This window comes from Canis lupus, chromosome 19, assembly GCF_048164855.1.
Source record: "Canis lupus baileyi chromosome 19, mCanLup2.hap1, whole genome shotgun sequence".
NCBI classification, from domain to species: domain Eukaryota; kingdom Metazoa; phylum Chordata; class Mammalia; order Carnivora; family Canidae; genus Canis; species Canis lupus.
This window is the reverse complement of record NC_132856.1, coordinates 53,921,847-53,941,887: the sequence shown is the minus strand read 5'-3', so window position 1 is coordinate 53,941,887 and position 20,041 is coordinate 53,921,847. Positions and strand designations below refer to the sequence as shown.

General features: G+C 56.8%; 1 protein-coding gene across 4 annotated transcripts in view; it reads right to left on the bottom strand.

Moving 5' to 3' along the window:
• Positions 1-1,118: 1,118 nt before the first annotated feature.
• Positions 1,119-20,041, bottom strand: part of ARHGEF18 (Rho/Rac guanine nucleotide exchange factor 18) — an 85,479-nt gene continuing 66,556 nt past the window's right edge. For all 4 annotated transcript variants that reach the window (XM_072787401.1, XM_072787400.1, XM_072787402.1 and 1 more), the window contains 17 exons: positions 19,744-19,884; positions 17,778-18,028; positions 16,897-17,022; positions 15,000-15,117; positions 13,875-14,123; positions 12,223-12,299; positions 11,106-11,284; positions 10,369-10,460; positions 8,242-8,424; positions 6,870-7,007; positions 6,384-6,505; positions 5,605-5,661; positions 5,464-5,511; positions 4,885-5,355; positions 4,236-4,569; positions 3,309-3,434; positions 1,119-3,233 (listed from right to left, as the gene is read on the bottom strand). In XM_072787401.1, the coding sequence (XP_072643502.1) occupies positions 3,085-3,233; positions 3,309-3,434; positions 4,236-4,569; positions 4,885-5,355; positions 5,464-5,511; positions 5,605-5,661; positions 6,384-6,505; positions 6,870-7,007; positions 8,242-8,424; positions 10,369-10,460; positions 11,106-11,284; positions 12,223-12,299; positions 13,875-14,123; positions 15,000-15,117; positions 16,897-17,022; positions 17,778-18,028; positions 19,744-19,884 (2,861 nt within the window). In that variant the 3' untranslated portion in view covers positions 1,119-3,084. The remainder of the gene's footprint in view (positions 3,234-3,308; positions 3,435-4,235; positions 4,570-4,884; positions 5,356-5,463; positions 5,512-5,604; positions 5,662-6,383; positions 6,506-6,869; positions 7,008-8,241; positions 8,425-10,368; positions 10,461-11,105; positions 11,285-12,222; positions 12,300-13,874; positions 14,124-14,999; positions 15,118-16,896; positions 17,023-17,777; positions 18,029-19,743; positions 19,885-20,041) is intronic.

Genomic DNA, 20,041 nt, shown 5'->3' with positions numbered 1-20,041 from the left:
GCCAACAAAAAAACGGCAGTTTGCAGCGCTCAAGGCTCAGCCCAAGGCTCACGCGACACCCACTAGGTCTTGTTTTACGAGGAAGGGATGCGGTGGGAAGAGCTGGGGTGGGGGGCCACTCAGGGTTAGCACGGGACGTGTTAGACCCCTCACTTGCCCTGGCTGGGTCAGTCTCCCCGCTGCCCTCTTAAAAGGGGGGGATGTGCTTGCCCTGGCCCTTCGCAGAGGCCCCCTTCCCAGCACTCGGGACACCGGGAGATCAGGATGGGGGTCGCAGCAGCACCTGCTTACCTGCTTGGAGACTCAGTGAGTTAATGCTTGTGAGGAGTGTGTTTGGGGGGGAAGCCACTCGAACACCTGCATAGGTAACAGGTCAGGTCACAGGCCCCCGTCCCTGTGGGCTTGGGCAGAGCCAGATGCCAGGGCTCAGCTTGTGTGGGGACACACGGCTGGGCGGTGGAGAAGCCCCAGCCACGGTGTGGCCACACCCCTGCCCTATGCCCTTCCCTGGGAGCTGGGCCTGAAAGGGCTCCCCCAGGCCCCAGGGAGCACAGGCTGCAGCATACTGGGCTCTTTGGGGAGCAGGGAGAGCCTCCAGGGTGGGGAGGACTTAGTAGCACGCCCACACCTCCGCCTCGTGTGGAGGGCTGCTGCTTCTGGGGTCCACGGCTACCCTGGCGTCACCACTGCCTCCGACTTCGAGTGTCTGCATGCAGTCACCGTCTGGAGCTTCCTGAGGGAACCACAGCTGGCTCATGGGCCGGGCTCCTGGCAGATCCACTCACTCACGACAGGCCTGGGGTGCTTGTCTTGGCTGGCGCCCAGCAGGAACAGGGGCACCATGCGGCTTGCCCAGGTGCCCCAGAGTCCCCACCCCAGCTGTGGGGCCGGGACAGCTGACGGGCTCCCTGCCTGGCTACGATGAGGGGAGTGTGTGGGGCCCCGGGCACGGGGTCCAGGCCTCCCCAAGGTCCTCCTGCAGCAGAGGCTGAGGGCTGCCTCGCCCCGTGAGCCGAGCCACGGGGAGTCTCCACTGTATCCCACCCTTACAGCACTGAGGTTTGGGTAGATGATCCTAAAACAAAACCCCGGACCCCTAAGTGAACACTCCCATCGGCTCATCTTCGACGTTTTTATTGCTGAAATCAGATCTTAAGTTCTAAGGCGGTTCTGAAAGACCCCACGGCAAGGAAATGCTGCAATCATCGTAAAAATAATTGTCGGGTGGACTAAGATTATGGTCACAATTAAAGACGTGCACAGGTTCCACAGAAATAGGATTATCTGCTCAACCACCAACCAGACAAATAAAATTGGGCTCTACTCAGGAGTGACCTCGCACGGGCGAGAGATGGGTCAACACGGCCGCGCTGCGGGGCCCCGAGTGGGACGCCCCCATTCCTGCCACATGGCCAAGCAGAAATTCCTCGGACTCGCAATCGTCTGGGGAATCGTGGCGTCTCGGAGGGTCAGACTGGAGCCCGCAGACAGGGGCGCGTGGCGGTGAAATCACCCGGCACGAGGGCCCAGGAATGTTCTCTTCACAACAGGACAGGAACTTAATGTCCACTTTGCTAAAGTGCTCGGATACGTGCCGGTACAAAAACACAAACACTGATTCTAGACATGGCACAGATGAGCTCTGACGCATCACAGGACCGAGGGGGGACACCTCTCCTGGCTCCCCGAGGATGCGTGGATGCCGCAGCCCCCCAGGACAGAGCGGAGGGCAGGGGAGGGGAGGGGCCGGGCTTGGGAAGCTTCCGAACTGCTTTCAGTTCCTTGTGGCCGATGCCCCTGGCCCTGGTCAGCGAGGGCCCCCAGTCCTCCCACCAACGCTTTGGGATGGACTGGGCTCTGGGCTCAGCGGGGGAGCCTGGGGTGCAAAGGCTGGAGTATCCCCACTCCCCCGCCCCGCCCCGCCCCGAGCTGGAGTGCCTCCAGAGCTGAGGCGTGGATCTGACCCATCGGCCGGCTCTAGACACCGGACACAGTCCCCAACACCCAGAGCTGTGCGGCTGCACCGGCGGCCCCTGGCCCTCGAGGGGACGCTGACAGTAAGCTAGCGTCGCTCACTGGACACGAGGCACCCACAGCCATCGGAGGCCTCCAGGCCATCTGTGACCCCTCGGGCATCTCCCTCTTATCAGCCACAACATGGTGGCTCCACCGCTCTGCTCCTCGACCCAGCACCAGACCATCCAGGAGGGACACCTGCCCTGGGGACCTCCTCCCTGCAGCCCCAGGAAAATCAGCCCATCTCATGGGGGCTGAGGACCCTCTGCCTCAGGCCGGGACCCTCAGGTGCGTGCTGGCCCTGCCTAACGCTCTTGAACCCCACAGAATCATGCCAACGTGGTGAGGTGCCTTTGGAAAGCACCAAGTTTGGCAACAGCAGGTTTCACAAACCTCTGTCACAATAAAATGGGTTAGGGTCTGTCCCTTCCAGAACCCACAGAACCTGTCTACTGTGCCACTGGCCGTCCTCTTCATACGCCCCGCCCCATGGCCTCGTGTTCCCAGGCGGGTCGTGTGCCACCGCTTCTCTGAGCTCATGCCCTGGCCGTGAGGTTCAGGCGGACACAGGTGAGTCTGCTTTGGAAGCGGATTCTGCTGACACCACCCAGCCCCTTCTGGGGCCCTAATGACATGCTCCAGCGGCCCCGGGTGGCTCTGGAGCCTGGCCCAGGGCCAGGACCTCCTCCTCAGACTGGGGTCTGGCCGGTCATCAGGCCACTTGCGGAGACACCACTGTCTGTCACTACCTTGGAAAACGGATGGAGTCCATCTCTCCCTACCCACACGGGTGCTACGACCAGACACAGCTCCTTGGGTTAGCTCTGGTTCAACCTTCCATTAAAAACTTTCGTTTTTGTGTTAAAAAAAAAAAAAGAGGCTTAGAAAGTTACCCAGGCACCACTGCTAATCCTACAGAAAGAGCCTCGAGACGACGGGCCAGCCCTGGCCCTGGCCTTGGCCCCAGCCAGGCGGTCGGTGGTGGTGGTTTGCTCGGGATGAGAGGGACGACTGGGCTGTGCCCAGAGAGCAGTACAGGGAGGGGTCTGTCCTTTGAGCCACACCCCTCTAGAAGAAGATGACGTCTTCCTTGCTGCTTTCTTCCTTGCTGAGCGGGGTGGTGGGCAGTGGCAAGGGGGAGGGGGGCACAGGGCCCCCCCCAGGCTTGAGGGAGCAGCCCTCGGCGGGGACGTCGGGTGGGGCTGGGCAGCAGGGGTCTGGAAGAGAGAGTTGTGGTTGTCAGCAGCCGCCGGGCACCACAGGGTCCCTGCTGCCCGGGGGGCTGCGCTCACCTGGGGGGGCCACACTGCTGTGGCTGCTGAGCAGGACGGGGCTCAGTGAGCGGCGGTTCCGAGACGCGTTCTCGTCCTTGCCCATGAGCTTGCTGAGAAGCAGCTGCTGCTTCAGGTCAAACGAGGCTGAGGGAGGGAGGGCCGGCCTGGGGTGGCTGCTCTTGTTTGGGGTGCATGAGCAGCCCCCATTTTGGCCAGGGGCTTCCCCCCGCCACCCCTTGACACTTCCCACAAGCACCCATGCCAGGGGACACACACCCACTCAGACGTGACGCCCCAGAGACGATGACACCAGACCAGAGCCCCGCCCCCGCCCCCTGATCCTCGATCCTCGAAGTCCTGGTGGTCCTGGGACACAAGCCCAGCTCCTCAGGGAACATTCCAGGGCTGGCTCCCCTCACCCAGAGCCCGCATCCTGGCAGCATGTGAGGAAGCCCTCTCACCGCAGGGTGCTCTACGCAAGGGTCTCAGTGTCCCCTCTGTGGACCGAGGACACGGTAGAGACCTGGGTGCTAGAATCGGCACGGGGGGCGAGGTCAATGGGGAGCGTTACTGGTTGCCTCGGCTGTCCCTGAGGAATCCAGGCTGCTCTTTCTGAACTGCCAAGATGTTCCCTTGCCCCCAATCCCCGTTTGGGAGCCAAGGAAGGAACAAGACCTGGAATCTGACTTTTTAATTTTCCTGCTTGGATGAGAGCCATGCACATGGGGAGAGGCCTGGCCTCTGCCACGGAGCCCAGCGTTCCCAGCCGTGCCTCCCAGTTTCCTCCTGTCGCCCCCTCCAGAGGGTGGTCCTGCGGTCCCATTTTGATTTCCTCACAGAAAGCCGCTTTGGTTTCACAAACTGCCCATGAGGCCCAGTGAGTCCAGGGCCGTAGGGACTGGCTGGCAGACACCTGAGGCTCCCCACCTTGGGCAGGGTGCTCACCTGAGCTGTCTGAGCGCTGGGAGCCCCTGCTCTTGCCGCCCTTGTCCTTGCCGCCCTTGGTGGACGCCGCCAGCTTGGTGGGGATCTGCTGCTGCACGGCCGCCTGCCTCTGGATCTGGTTGGTGGTGCTGAGCAGCTGGATGGGCACGTCGCTCTTGGCTGGCCGGCTCTCTGTCGGGGCGCTGTCCCGGCGGGCCACCTCAGGGCGCTCCGTGAACTCGGGGCCCGAGCCGGACAGCAGCACGCTCACCCGGGGCCCTGGCGCCTTGGCGAGGGTGGTGGGCCCTTCCAGCCCTTCCCCATTGAAGCTGGGAGTGTGGCTTGGGGGTTGGGCCTGGAAGAGCAACGGGTGACACATCCCTTGAAGTCACTGTCCTCCGATCTGCACGGTGCCCAGCACCCCACCCCCCCAACTGCGTCGACCCCCTCCTCTCTCTGGGGACTCGTGCGACCTAACCTCTTGGCTGGGAGGTTCTGTTTGGGGGTAGAGTGGAGCTGGGCCCATGCAGTTGCCACTGACCGCGGACATGCACACCACAGTCACACTCAGGCATGTGCACGTCACGTACACCAGCACAGGCCCAGCCCACGCTCCACGCAGCCACACGTGCGTACTCGCCCCCATGGTGGGCGCCGGGCCAGGCCTCACCTCTGCCAGCGAGTCGGGTGGCAGGGCCCCGGGCACCGTGTTCTGCTTCTTGAGGCGCCGCTGCTGCTCCAGCTGCTCGCGCTCGCGCTCCACGGCGCGCTGGGCCTCCCGCAGCCGCTCCAGGTCGTGCTGGTAGGCCCGGCGCTGCTGCTCCAGCTTCTCGCGCTCCTGGCTGAGCTGCTCCTGCAGCTGCAGTGACTCATTCTCGCGCCGCTGCAGCCGGGCAGCGGCCAGGTCCAGCTCCTGCTGCTGGCGCTCCCGCTCCCGCTCCCAGCGCTGCTGCTCCAGCCGCAGGCGGCCCTGCTGCTTCTGCACGCCGGCCAGCTCCTCCCGCTGCTTCTCGAAGTTGCGCTGACGCTCCTGCTCCAGCAGCATGTTCCCGCGCGTGGACTGCAGCCGGAGCTGCTTCTCACGCTCCTGGATGGAGGCCCTCTGCATCTCCACGTAGCTGTCCTGCTGGGCGATGACTGCCTGCAAGTGGAGAGGGTGGGGCAGGGGCCTATTTTAGGACGAGGCTTGCCCTTCCCCAGATCTCAACCTCAAGCGAGAAAAGAAGGGTATGGTCGCAGGCTCCCGTACCTGGAGGCTGAGGAGCAGCTGGGACAGGGTCTGGATCCGCTGGACGAGCTGTGGAGAGGGATAGAGATGCTGGCTCCTGGCGCACAACAGTGAGGGGTGTGCATACCGGCCCCTGGGGAGATGCACAAGCCCCGAGCCTACCTCCAACTCCAGGACAGCAGGCAGATGAGGGCCGCACTCCGCACCCGGCACCGGGCCCTGTAGAGAAAACAGCGTCAAACACAAAGAGCTAAGGACCTGCTTATTATCAACAAGACACCCCCTCTGGCCACCGAGTCCTGCCTGGTCGTTTGACTTGGATGACTCTTGCTGTATGGAAAACAAGGGTACCGGAAGCCTTCCAGGAGGTGGGAAGGCAGTTGTTCTGGGCTCACCGTGGGGAGGCTGGGAGGTCAGACCACAGCTCTCAGGGGGTGAAGCTTGTGCGCAGGCTCAGGGGAGACAATGGGCAGCAGGAGTGGGCCTCACACTCACAGCCCCTAGCCTGACCTCTGCTCTGGCCCTAGCGCCTAGTAAGGGTGGGCCCCCGGAGTGGAACTGGAGGGAGCCACCAGGCGCTTCAGCATCGTGGGCGTGAGGACACACGTGCAGGCTCCGTGCTCACGGTCCCCAAAGTGCCCCTTGACTGCTGAAGCAGCCATAGCTACTGCCCAGGTCTGGCCCCTGCCTCACCTCCCTCCTGGGTACCACGTACCATTCCCAGGGACCGTGGGAGGGAACGTGGAGGTCCACCCGCCCACATGTGCATCTGGGCGGAGATGCTTTCATGGCACAGTGGAACGGCACTTGTCGCTATGCGTCTGGAGACGGCAAAACTAGACAGCCCCAAACCAAGGCTGTTCACATTTGCCAATGCTTTTATAAAAGGGGCCGGGCTGACTCTGTGCTTGGCTAAGGAATATCCCAAGGAAGCAACGTACTGCAGGTGGGGCCTCCTCAGAGGCCCCCAAGGTGTTGCTGGGCTTCAAGTCTGGGCTGCTCACTGGGCCTTGCCAGTCTCGGGGGCTGGGGTCGCTGCTGCAGGTCTTCTTCAAAATGCCATCTGAAAAGCCCAATCAGGCATGTGAGGATGCTGCACATCCCACTGGGGTCCAGACCAGGCCCCCCAAACCCGTCTGCTCCCCTGGGACCTGCGCCACAATGGTGGCATCTGAGACACAGAGACCAGCAGGAGACGGAGGGGCTGGTCTGTGTGATGCCGTCAGAGCACGACTGACAGTACCCTGAAGATTCCAGAACTTGACTAGAGAGTTAATACTTGTTGAGGGGAAGCAGTAGCAGAGACGCCCAGCAGCAAAGCCTTGGCTCTGCAAAGGGAGTGTTCCAAGAAACTGCACAACCTCTTGCTGCTGCTCATCTTCTGGAGGGGCCCCGAGAAGCCCCAGGTAGATTATGGCACCACTCACTCTTGCTGGGGCTGCTCACTGTGTCATAGCCCCCAAAGGTCTCTGCCCTGCGGGGCAGGCCTGAGGAACCTCCGGCGTCTTCCGCCTGGCCATTGGCGCTGCCCAGCTGCCTGCAGATCAGGGTCTGGATGTCCTCGACTGTGGAAGGAGATGGGAGGAACTGAGTTACCCCATGGAGCCAGGGCATGGGTGTCAGGTGTGGGAGGCATGAGGCCCTAGGCCTGAGAAGCCTATAGGGCGCTGGTCATGGTCTTCTAATTACCTGACATATGACTTCAGCCCCCTGACCTGTGCATTCCCTTATTTCAGGTCCTGCAACCAGGACATGCCAACTGTGTCTGCAGGAGAGGCTGGCCGGTGGGGCAGCAGGAGGGAGGGGCAAGGGATGCGTGGGGCCTAGTGAAGAACTCAGGTGTGTGCTTGTGTGTCGACAGTCATGCAGACAGTTGGTTGGAGGCTACGGGACAGTGGCCTTTGAGGGCAGGACAGGTCACACAAAGTGTGTTTGGAGGTGGGGAGAATATTTCAAGCCAAGGTGCAGGAAACGAGAGGGCCCTTGGAGGGGGGGGAGGCTGAGAACAATAGCCACTTAAGAAATGTGAGGAAGAAGGTCAGTTTGGCTGGAGGAAAGGAGACCGCAGGAGCAGAGTCCATAAGGAGCCCCTCTGATCTGTGTTCCCTGACGCTGAAAGAAAGGTCTGGAGGGCAGCAGCTGTCTCTCTTGTTTGCCACTGAGAGTGGTGCCAACCGTCCTGCTGGACCCAATGAGTACTGGCTGCCTGGCTGCCTGGCCTGACACCCACTGGGCCTCACGTGGGGCTGGCTCAGCAGCTGTGTGGGGGCCACTAGGGGCTCCCAGGGGCTCCACGAAGCAGGCAGGCAGGCAGGCAGGCCATGGACTCATCGGCGCCCTCCTGTGGCTGCTGTGCTCAGGAGCCTCTTTCAGCTGGGTATGGGCAGCCCTCTGAAATGACCCCTAAATGTGGATGTGTGCTTATTTCTGGGGATGTCACCAGGGAACCACTTCTCAGAAAGGAGAACCTCCTGAGTGTGGGGAACCTGTCTTGGTTGACTTCAGATCCCAGGGGCCTAGCACCGTGCTGCCTCACATGTAGGGAACTCCCTGGAGAAGGTGGTTTAAGTCGGTGGCGGGGGCTGGTGGTGTCTAAAGACCTTCTGGCAATAGCTGATGCCAGGGGGTGGGGTGTCAGTGCTGCTCCTGGAAGCACGCCTGCCCAATCAGCCAGGAGCGCATCCCAGACAAGGTGGCAAGTTGGCCACACCAGGTCTTATATTGTCCTGGAACAGCCCCCCACCTACCAGGACCCCCGTGGCCAGCACCCAGTGAGGGCCCCCAGGTGTGGCTCCTTACTCTCACTCATGGCTGATTTGAGGATCTGTTCTCCTTGCATGGTCTCGGAGGGATCCCCTCCTCGGAAGAGGAGTCGTGACTGTGCAACGTCTTCCAGTCCACTCATCTCCGCCATCTCCAGGTAGATCTGCTGCTTCTCGCCAAGGCTCTGTGCAATCTGCTGGTCTTTCACATTCAATCGCTCTGCAAAGTGATGGGAGGCAAGGGTTGGCTCCCACCCGCAGCCCACCCTTAGTCCGACATCCTGTAGGGCAGGTGAGGGCATGGCCCTGTCTTCTGATGGTTCGCCCCGATTATAAAAACCAAACACCACGGGGTATGTGCCAAGGATCAGAACAGGCCAGTCTATTAGTTTGGGCCAAAGCGAGAATCTTTTAAGACTTCATCATCTTATCCTTCACGCATTTGGGCCAAACCTCTACAAATCTCTGGTTTTATGCTTTTTTGTCGTTACTGCTGCTGCAACAGCAACTTTCTCACTGTTGGATGCCCATGTATACACATCACATTTGGCTGGATTACTGGGTGCCCTCACAGGTTCCAAAAGTTTTCTAGTTGATTCTATCAGATTTTCTAGGTAAATAATCATGTCACATGCAAAACACAATTCAGTCCCTTCCCTTCCAATCATGACCTTACTTCTGTTTCTCTCCTCATCACCCTGGAGGAACGCACGGGGTGCAGGTGATCATTGTGGGAGGGGGTGGCCCGGCTCGGCTCCTGATTTTAGTGAGCATCCCTAATGGTCCGGTGTGAAGGATGAGATCAACTTTTGATCCAAGATGGGAAAGGCGATCTCCATAAAGAAGATTCTATTTCTAATGCAGTAAGGATCTTGTCAGGAATGAGCGAGGGATAGATACTGTGGGGGACTGTGGCATCCAAGGAGACGTGTCTACACAGGGCATGTGTTTTAATACCACCCGGCAGGAAAAAGAGTCTGAATGAACATTGCTTTGGCACTGTGCTTCCAGGGTCAGTGGGATGTCAATCCTCCTCGCCTTTCTTTTGGATGTTTCTATTACTGAATGAATACCTTCAAACATACACCTCTCCCCACAAAGAGAAATAAAACTTATACTACCTAGTTTTATGTAACTTACTGCCTAAATGCTACCTAATTTAAAAATAAATGACTGAGGTATAGTGAGGGAGACGAGGGAGGCTGACTGAGACCAGAGTACCAGGGATTGTTCTTGGCAATGACCTCACTGAAATCTCACAGGAATCTGTTAGAACCGAGGAGGAGAGTGGATAAACACATGTGGTGCATCTTACAATGGAACCGTTTCCAGCCTTAAAAAGGAAGGAAACTGACACACACTGCAACGTGGCTGAACCCTGAAATCTTGAAACATCATGCACAGCGAAGTCAGACACAAAAGGAGAAATATCGCAAGACTCCCATTTATACAAGATCCCTAGAATAGGCAAATTCATAGCAACAGTAGAACAGAGGTGACCAGGGCTAAGGGAGGAAGGACCAGGCAGGGACAGCTAATGAGGGTGCAGATGCATTTTGGAGGGATGAAAATGGTCTAAAATTGTGATGGTTGCCCCAATCTCATGACAGATACTAAAAGCCACCGCATGGTACTCTTTTAATGGATGAACTGCAGAGTGTCTGAATTCTATCTCAATAAGGTAGTTAAAAAAAAAAAAAACTTAAAACAGGGAGGAGGAAGCTGAGGTGCCCAGCCACAAAGCCAGGGCTGGTCTGGGTCTGCCAGGCTCTAGAAGGAGGCTGTGGGGTCCTGTGCTATTCTGCCTCCCCTTGGGGTTTTTATGTATGTGACCTGGGACGCCCAGAGTGGGATCTTTCTTGAACAGGGACCCAGGGAGGGGCAGGGTGTGGGGCAAAGCCAGAGTATCTGGAGATGGCTCAGGGGCCCTGAGGGCCACCCCCTCCAGAAGATCACTAGCTCATGACAAAGCCTCACTGCCAGGGCCCCCAGCAAAACACCTGGTGGCTTGGGTGGGGATCTGCTCTGTGGTCAATCCCAATGGGGCAGGACAGAGATGCTGCTGGTGGTCCCAGGGCCTGTTGCACAAGGAGGGTGCCATGCACTCTTCTCACCATATGCAGGACATGTGGTGGGCATGGAGGTCCAGGCGGACTCCCCTTACCTTGGAAGTCCCTCAGTCTCAGGGCGCGAGCCTCCAGACCCTTCTTCTCCTCTTCGGCCTCGCTGAAGGGCCCCTCCTCCTCGTCCGGACAACTGTGGGGAGAGGGGGCAAATGGGCAATAATGCTTCTCAGGCAGGCTGGCCTCTGTGACGGGCGCTGACAGCTGTCTGCAGAACCAGCTGCTCAGAGCATCTCATCCTGGGGGTGACAGCTTGTTAATGGTGCAGGAGAAAAGAGGGAAAAGAGGAAGGCAGCCATTGGCATCTATCCTGTCTCCAAGCGTCCACAGGCTTACATGCCTGGCCACGATGTAGGGGAGGAGACTGAGGATGGCTCATTTCCTAGGGCACCTGCAGAACTGAAACAGTATTGAGGGAGCTCTGGGCAGGCTGCGGCTTCAGGAAGCCAGTAGGCATAAAGAGAGGGAGCAGCAGGCTGACTGGGCATGAGGCCTGGACCACTTTCCCCTGTCAGGTGGACCAGACGCCAGGCATCATGCAGAACCAGGGGTTGGGGCCCGTAGAGGGTCCCCTGGCCTGAGGAGGAAAGACAGGATGCCACAACCTGCTCCAACCAGGGCGTCGGGCCCCTGTGTCAGGTGTCACTTTCTGAACCCCCCACCTGAGACCTCCAGCACTTTCTCAGGTACTTCAAGGTCACAGCTGATTCTGCCAACTGTCAAAGGTAAGGGCAGGATGGCTGGCAGGGAAGGGAATGCACATACGGGCTCTTCTCACCTCTCAACAGCCCTTCTGATGTGGGCCATCCAAGTGTTCCTCTCCTCTTTGGAGCTGGTGTAGATCTCGTACATCTCCGGGCCTTGCAGGGAGGCGCTGATCAGAAACATGGCTTTCTCCTCGTTGGCCACTTCCCTCACGATGAGCTTTTGTAACGAGATGACCGGGCGCTTCGAGTCCTGTGTGGTGAGGAGGACACCTTTCACCCTGCTGCATCTGAGCAGCTGGGGAACCGAGAACCTGAGGGGAAGGAGGTGGGGGGTGGGGGCACGTCCGTGTCCTACTTGTTTTCAAATAATTCAGAGCAGAGATATTTGCCACCTGGCGGGGGAAAAGACACTTTTGTGGTGATATCCTCATATACTTTTAATAGGATTGCTTACCATGATTAAAAACTAGTTTTATAATCAGTAATGCGTGCCACTGTACTAAACTCGGAAGGTCTAGGGTAGGTAGTATATAATCACAGATAAATCTTCCTACTGACTCTGTGCCCCAAACAGCCAGAGCCAAGCAGTATTCCCACTCTGCTGTGATCCTACGAGAGATGATGCTCTGACAGCCCAGTAACATGGACGCTAAGTGCCTGTGATGGGCTCACTGTGTCCTTATGTTAAAGCTCTAACCCTCCTGGCACCTCAAAATGTGATTACTTAAAGATGGGGCCTTTACAGAGGTGATTAAGGTAAAATGAAGTCATTAGGGCGTAAGGGTGATCCAGGATGACTGATATCCGACTCCGGAGGGGAGACAGGACATAGAGTCAGCTGGAGTCCCTGAGAGAGGAAGAGCTGCAGAAACATGAAGGCAAAGACAGGACAGGATGTTTGCACAAGCCCCTGAAGCCAGCCTCCCTAGGCATCCAGACAGGAAAATTCTATTCCTGCCTTGTCTGGAACCTTCTGGCCCCTGGGAGGACCTGGGATGGTGGGTTAAGACACAGATGTGCTTTTCCAGCCACTGTGGTCTCTAATGGCTTGCCTGTCTTGCTGTGGAGGTGCCCCCCACCCCCAGTCGCCCCTCCACTTGGCCGCCTTCTGTGAGGGTAGCTTTACAATCAGCCCCTAAGGTCTCTACGGTGGGCGGGACCCTTCGTCTGCAGAGACAGGATACATACCACAGACGCAAAGACATATTTCTGATCCTTTTCTTGTAGCAGCAAAAGCACATCGGTCAACAGGACAGCAAGAACATCTAATGAGAAAGCACAGAAGGAAACGTCTCATGGGGTGGCAGGGCCACACGGGTCCTGCCAGGCGGCCATGGACACGTCCCGGAAAGGCTTCAGCCCTGGGGGGTGCAGTCCTGGCGACTCAGCCCACCCCCTCGATGCTCCTGCGGGCGCCTGCGGGTTTCTGTCTACCTCACTACTTTCTATCACTGCCTGCGTTTCAACATTTAGCACAAATCAAAGGCTGGAGTCTCGTCTTGCAGGTTCCTGCGCTGCTGCCGGGCCATGGTACCTGCAGGTGTGGTCTTTGAGATTCTGTTGCTGATTTCTCAAATGACAATTGCCCCCCTGTTCTTCTGGTTCTCAGGTCAGCTGGGGCCTGAGCCACCAGCTGCGAGCCTCATCCCTGCAGGAGCTCTCACAGCAGAGCTTTGGCACACAAGTGCAAATCCTAAACTGAACGTCCTACCGGAGCACCTGCATCTGGGCAAGCGTAAGCCTCACCCCTCTCTCCAGAGTGGCCTCTGCCGCCAGTACCCAGAACAGATAGCCTCTCCCTACGTAGTTCCCTTGACTGTGGCCTGCTGGCTCCCTCTGAAGCATCCTGCACCTTTCCCTAATTGCTATTTGTTTCCTTATTTTCTCTCTTTCTGCCCACTGACTGGAACCCCCCTGAGGGGAGGGGTCTCCCACCACCCACCTCAGTGTCCAGCACACAGGAGGCGCTAAATCGTCTGCTGGGATGCTTGCCTGTGCAAAGTACGGACAAACATATATATGGTCACTGGCCATCTCAAGTGCTCCCCTAAAGATCTTTATTTATTTATTTTTTTAAAAGTTTTTATTTATTTATTCATGAGAGACACACAGAGAGAGGCAGAGACACAGGCAGAGAAGCAGGCTCCTCACAGGGATCCTGATGTGGGACTCGATCCCTAAACTGGGATCATAACCTGAGCCAAAGGCAGATGCTTAACCACTGAGCCACCCAGGCGCCCTCCCTTAAAGATCTTTAAAGATGCTGATGTCAACGGCCAGGTCAGGATGTTTCTAGAAGTTCATGAAATGAGCCAGGAAGCTCAGGGTTGAGTCCCGAGTGCTCTCTGGTCTGGAAGTAGACCGTGGATTTTGGAGGTGGGCCTCAAAGGGCCCCCTGAGCAGTGAGTGGGATGCTTGGGGACACAGAGGCCAGCAGTCTGAGTGGTGTGTCTACCACACTGGGGCCCTTCAGCGGCTGCTTGTTTAGAATTTTGAGGCTTCTGACAAACCTGGGGTGTCCTGATGCCTCAGGTTTCTTCAAGGGCTCAGGGTGCTCTCTGGATCTAGCGGCCCTCCTGGTGGGTACCTCAAAGCCCTGAGGACAGGAGTGCTGGTACGACTATCTCAATCTCATCCTTACCACACCCCTGGCTGCCCGTCTCATTCTGACTCGGAGCACAACCCCCTTGGGCCCCGGAGCAGCCAGGTTGCTGTGGCTGTGTCAGCTGGTGCCCCCCACCCCCCGCCCCAGTCCAGAATGGTGCCACTAATCTGAGAGGGCTTACATGTAGGGGAGGAGTCTGAGGACCCCCCTGCAGAGGCTAGGGACAGGGCTTTACCTTTCAAGCGTCCCGACGTGGTCTTCCAGCACAGCGTGCCCTCCAGATGAAGCTGCCGCTGCAGCATGTCCTCCTTACGGAAGGTCAGTCCGTTCTTGAGCTTGCTGGAGGACTTCAAGTCCATCTTCCCTGCGATCTCCCGGAGGCGCTGGCCTTTCTCACACTCGCTGACCTTGGCATCCACTCGGGAGATGATGTCCTTGATGAGGTTCAGGGCCTGGGTGAGGTCTCTATAGTCCTCTGTGCCAGCTGTCACACACAGCAGAGTTAGTGCCTTTGCTCCCTTTCACAGACACAGCAGACGTGGACACACACTCTGGGGTCTATGAGGTCTGTGCCCTGAAGCCAATGCTCAGAGGACCCTTCAAGAATCACCTTCTACCTTGGATCTCCTGAGATGTAAATGCCTCTCCAAACTAAAGGCAGCAGCTGGGCCTTCGGTTTTTGCCAAGATGGAGCTTCCACTGGATGCAGAAGCTAAGGTGCAATTGAAGGGACACACATGGCCCCGCATAGCCCTGGGGCCATTCCTTGGTAAACGGACTAGGCCTGCCAGCTCTCCATAAAAGACTCCCTCCTCCTCCTGCCATTACCAAGAGCTGGCTCCTCTCAACTCAAGAGTGTGGCTTCCATACAGGAGAATTTGCTCATTCTCCCAGGGCCCAAATCTCCGGGAGCTGGGGGAGGTGTGGGCAGGTGTGGTCAGGGCCTGGCCTCTGAGAACTCTAGGCTGGGCTGGGCTGGGCTGCCCTCTTTCCTCTGCCCCCAACCCCCCAGGTTCCAGACATGAAGGCCATCACTGTACTTGTCTGGATCAAAATTCATTTACTCTCTAGATAATGACCCAGGGCCTCTTTCGGCTCAGCCTGGGCCAGGGGCTGCAGGGTAAAGTGGGCAAATAAGACCTGGCACCCCATCTTTCTTGGTCAGAAACCCCAGCACTCAGCACAGTGGATTCAGCATGAGGGGAGCTCAGTTAATGACTGCTGAGCTGCGATGAATCCAGACAAGCAGGGATGGAGCATAGAGGGGTGCTTATCCAATCCACTGCTAAAATGGGGCAGAAACACAGAGATCGCCCCTCAAAGCAGCAATGGGCAAAGGCAGGGAGGAGAGCTACTTTACCTTCTGTGTTCTGAATGATGCGCTCCACCAGCACGGGGTATTTGGTTATGCGCTGAGTGACCAGAAGGATACACTCCTGCACGCCAAGCCGCCTCACGATGGAAAAGTTGCCAATTTTCTATGAAATGGGAAACAAAATGCCCTGTTGGCATTCCCATCTCGTGCCAAATTGGCTGGGGCTTCTTCCTTTTTCAGCTCACCAGGACCTCTTCTCTTTGCTATTTCACTAAACACTTGAAAGTAGGCTCGCCTGCTGTATACAGAAAGGCCACAGAAACAAAGGCAGCCTCCCCTCTTGTAAAGAAGGGCCCCCCATAAAACCTGTTAAGAAGAAACCAGAACTGGGACGCCTGGGTGGCTCAGTGGTTGAGCATCTCCCTTCAGCCCAGGGCATGATCCTGGAGTCCCAGGATCGGGTCCCGCATTGGACTCCCTGCAGGGAGCCTGCTTCTCCCTCTGCCTGTGTCTCTGCCTCTCTCTGTGTGCGTATCATGAATACATAAATAAAATCTTAAAAAGAAAAAAAGAAGAAACCAGAGCCAGCCAGGGGGCGGTAGGGAATCACCCGGCAAGCTGTATGCAGTGGGCTCATGCACACACCCATGCGCGCCCCCATATCCGCACATGAAGGCCCTCACTGATGGCTGTCAGAACCCTCTGGAACTACATCAGGCCTGTGCCTCTGGGTCAGCCCCCTGCTGGCCCCTGCTGCACACCTCTGGCTGAGAACCCAAGAAGCAGTCATCCGAAGCCGTTTCCCGCCAGGGTGGAGAACGGTTTCTCCAGAACATTCCACACAGTCTGTTTCTCTGCCCCCTCTGTACTCATGCACTCCAGGAATGCCAGCAATTGTGAGAGCCACTTCTGAGCAGGCCCAGAAGGTGCTGTGGGATTTGTGAGCTTCCAGGGCCCACCCCCCAAACTGACCCTTTCTCTTTTATGTCTGTCCACTCCAACTGTAATGGAGCAGAATTTAAAAACCTGTCATTCTTAACTCCAGACCATTAGCTATCGGCTATCACTTCAAGATAAAGTCCCCAGGGACCAGGATGCCTGGATGGCTCAGTGGTGGACCGTCTGCCTTTAGCTCAGGGCGTGATCCCGGGGTCCTGGGATTGAGTCCCACATCAGGCTCCCCGCAGGGAGCCTGCTTCTCCCTCTGCCTATGTCTCTGCCTCTGTGTGTCTTTCTTGGATAAATAAAATCTTACCAAAAAATAAATAAATAAATAAAGTCCTTGGGGACCAAGCGAGCAGCAGGTGACAGAGCTGCTACAGGATGCGCACTGACAGCTAAGTGGCCTTCACCTTGGTGCATTTTCAAGGATGCAGGAGGTGAGGCCTTGCCCAACTTGGCAGACTCAGGCCGGATGCTGTGTTGTTAGTTCTGGGCTTTGAGCACCTGCACACCCTTAGGCAGGCGTGGGTCATTTCACAGGCCTCCCAGGACAAGTGGAGACCAGAGAGGAAAGGAGGCAAGGGAGGGACAGAGGTCTGGAGTAAGTTATGCCTGCATCAGCTGGAACATCTGAAGGCAGAGGGGTGGCTCTGGAGGGGCAGATCCTAGGGCAGGGCGGCCCCTTGAAATGACACCTGTGTCCCCTTGGTAGTCTCAGGAATGATGGTCAGCAGGTTCTGCAGTAGGGCCTGCTGGTATGGCCGAGGACAAAGCCCTAGGTGTGCTTTGCTTTATTTGACATCTGGACTTCACTGACGGGTTCTGAACCAGTTTGTAGGTAGTAAGGTAATAAAAACTTGAAACTCATTGACTTCTAACAGGTATCTTAGCATCTTAAGCTCTCCCAGAGTCTATAGTCCTGCAGGAAACAATCTATAGCAAAGAAGATCCATTTTTTAATTAAGAAAAAAAAAAAAAATCCCCTTCCCCCTTTTTTTACCTTGATCAAGCTTTGAAATTTCTTGTTTTGCTGCAGCAGCAACTTGTAATGATTGACCGCCTCATTGTGGCCACTACAAAAGACACCATATTTTTCTTTCATTCTGTCCCCATTTTCGCCAGAGAACTGCAGAAAGACAACGGAGACATTACCAGAAGGGAGCAGGAAAACCTCCTGGGAGCGCTCTTGTCTGGCTCAGTGGACTCTACTAAATTACATCTCGAATTCACTTGTACCCCACTTTCTTGTCTAACACGTACTCAAGCAGGGGAATGCTTCAGTATGGGGGTGAGAAGGGGTGTCTCATCACAAGGTACCATAAGGCAATAACGGGCTTTACAATGTCACAGTGCCGTAAAACCTCTGAAATCCAAGAAGGAGGAATACATTTATGCCAGAGAACGTGAGAAACATTTTAAAAGCAAAAGGGGTCTTCTTCTAATGAACTCTAGTTAGAGGACTCAGGATGCCTAAAGCACTCCGCGGCCAGACAAGGAGGTACGCGTCCCTTCTGTCCACCTTGGCCTGGGCTCAGAGGTCAACTCAGAACTCAATTTGGGGTTGGCACCCTTTACCACAGAACTGCCTCTAACAGCCCAAAACATGGAGGTCAAAACCAGAAAAACACAAAACAAAAAAAACCCAGCCGAGTGACCAAAGAAAAAGCCCAGAATGCATCAGTGGACGGACGCTGTCTACACAAGTGCGTTTGGCACTTAGGCCTCTCTGTCTCCAGCAGCCACGTGCACACCTGTAAAGGCCCAGGACCACTGTCTTCTGCAGGCTCTCAATAAACAGAGGCCGCGTTCTTTGGACTGCTGGCTGGAACAGAGATGAGGCAGGGGCTCATCCAGGCCCTGTGCCTGTCCTGGTGTGCCCACCTGCTGCACCAGGAGGTCCCCGATTTTCTGGATGACGTAGTTGCGGTCGCTGCCCTCCTCCAGGGACTCCTGGCGTCGCTCCTTCAGCCGAGAGAGGAAGTGGCTGTGTATGTCGAGCAGCTCGTCCACACATGGGAAGAGGCGGCTGATGGCCTTGCTGCTGAACTGCAACTCCTCCTGCAGGGCCCTGGAGTAGACCTTCAGCATGATCTTGAGTGTCCGTACGTGGTGAGCCTCCGTCTGCACCAGCTCTGCAGGGACATGGACAAAAGGACTTACCACTCTAGGCCGGGCACCCTGGCTTTGCTCCTCCCACATCCCACAATGGCACTCGTGTGAACCACCTGCCTCCAGGTGCCTGGCTGCCTTCTCCCAGGTCTCCACTGAGGCCCTTCCCCTGGAGGTCTCACTGCCCAGCAGGGTGTGTGTGTGGGTGGGGTGGGGGGGCTAGTGTGGGGGACTCCCATCCCGTTCCCCACCCAGTGCTGCAGTGTAAGGAAGCAGCCCTTGCTGGAGTGACATCAAGAGAGGACTCAGGCTGTGTGCTGGGGCCTCCGATTCACAGGAGGATTTCAGGACCGAAGACGTTTCAAGGCTGAGTTAAGCAGGAAGACTGTTCTGATGTCAGTTAAGTGCTGATTTTGGCTCAGATTGTGATCATGGGGTCCTGGGATCGAGCCTCATGTCAGGCTCCCTGCTCAACGAGGAGTCTGCTTCTCCCTCTCCCCACTCGTGCTCTGTCTCTCTCAAATAAATAAATAAAGAAGAATGTTCTGGTGAACGCCATTCCTTGGGATGTGAAACTCACACACCTGGATATGCCAGTGACCAGACCTACACCATAACCCAAAAAAAAAAAAAACAGAATTTAAGTGAAGAATTTAATTCTCTGGTAAAAGGCAGAGAAATACCAGGTTTCGTGTTGGGAGTTTATCTGTTGTTCAAATCAAGGCCTGGAAGTTGTTAGAGACCAAACAAAGGTCAACAGAGCCGGCCCAGGGCTGCCAGCCGTGGGGCTGGATGCAGTCTGTGTTTACCCAGAGGGTGAGACAATGTGGCAAAGGGCTTCCTGGATGGAAACATCCAGACCAGTCTTCTCTGTCCCTCCCTACAGGATCTCTGCCTGTGGTCTGGAGCCCTGAAGTGAAGCATTTACAGGACTCTCCTCCTGCCCACACCTCAAGCTACATTGGCCTGGGCAGAAAGGTGAGGGTGTGGAGTGTGGAGGGACATGGGGGCCAGTGGACACCACTGTCACCAACCAACTGCACATGGCGGAAAGCGAAGACACACCTATGCCAGAACCTCCTCACGGAACACCAGTAAGGGACAGAGAATACCTCCTTGGGCGACACAACACTGTGAGTCTTGGGGATGATTCCCATGGAGGGAGAATCATGAGAACAAGTCAGGCTTTAGGGAGAGAAAGGCCTCAGATTCTAGTGCGGGTGTCTGGGGCCTTCATCATCCTGCTTATAGGGGGGTCCAGAGGCCTAGGGGGGACCTACGTGGGGCATCCAACATGACACCTGGCCTTGGGATGGGGTTCTGTTCCAAAAGCAATGGCCACAACCAGGTTTCCCAACAACCAGCAGGAAGGGGTGTCCACCCTGGAGCCAGTGCAATGTCACATACCTCCCAAACCCCCAGTCATAGCCACCCCAGCCTGTCTGTGGTCACCAGGGATGGTGGGGATGGGCCCGGGTAGGTCTTGTCTCTCAAGAGTCACCAGCAGGGTCAGGATGAGTCGGGACTGGGCATTTGGCCACTTTCATCCTCAGGGATGGTACTCACAAAGCCCTCCCGGGTCATCTTTTCCCTGACTAGGAAGGCAGGGCTGCCCTGGGAGAGCAGGTGGTGTGGGCCACAGTGTCCCAGAGGGGAGGACTCCTAGGTGTCAGCCATCAAAACAAAGGAGGAAAAGAAGTTAAGTGGAAGGTCAGTGTGACAGCACAGAACTTCTCACCATAGAGCACATCCTGCCTCTTGACCACCTCTCTCTTTTGTTTCTTTGCGTACGCTGCATCCACGGAAAGGCTCCAGGACTCCGCCTCAAACTCACGGGCGTCTGACTCGATCTCACTCCTTAGCGAGGCTGTGCAGGGGTCTGAGGGAAGAGTAAGAGGCTGCTGCTTGGGGGGCCGGGGCCTTGTTGGCTCTGGGCTGCCCCCCCAGCCTGCATCCCAAGGACACACTGATATGGATCCCAGCCCTTCCCAATGTGGGTGGACATGGCATGACGTCCGTGAAAGAATTGAGATTGT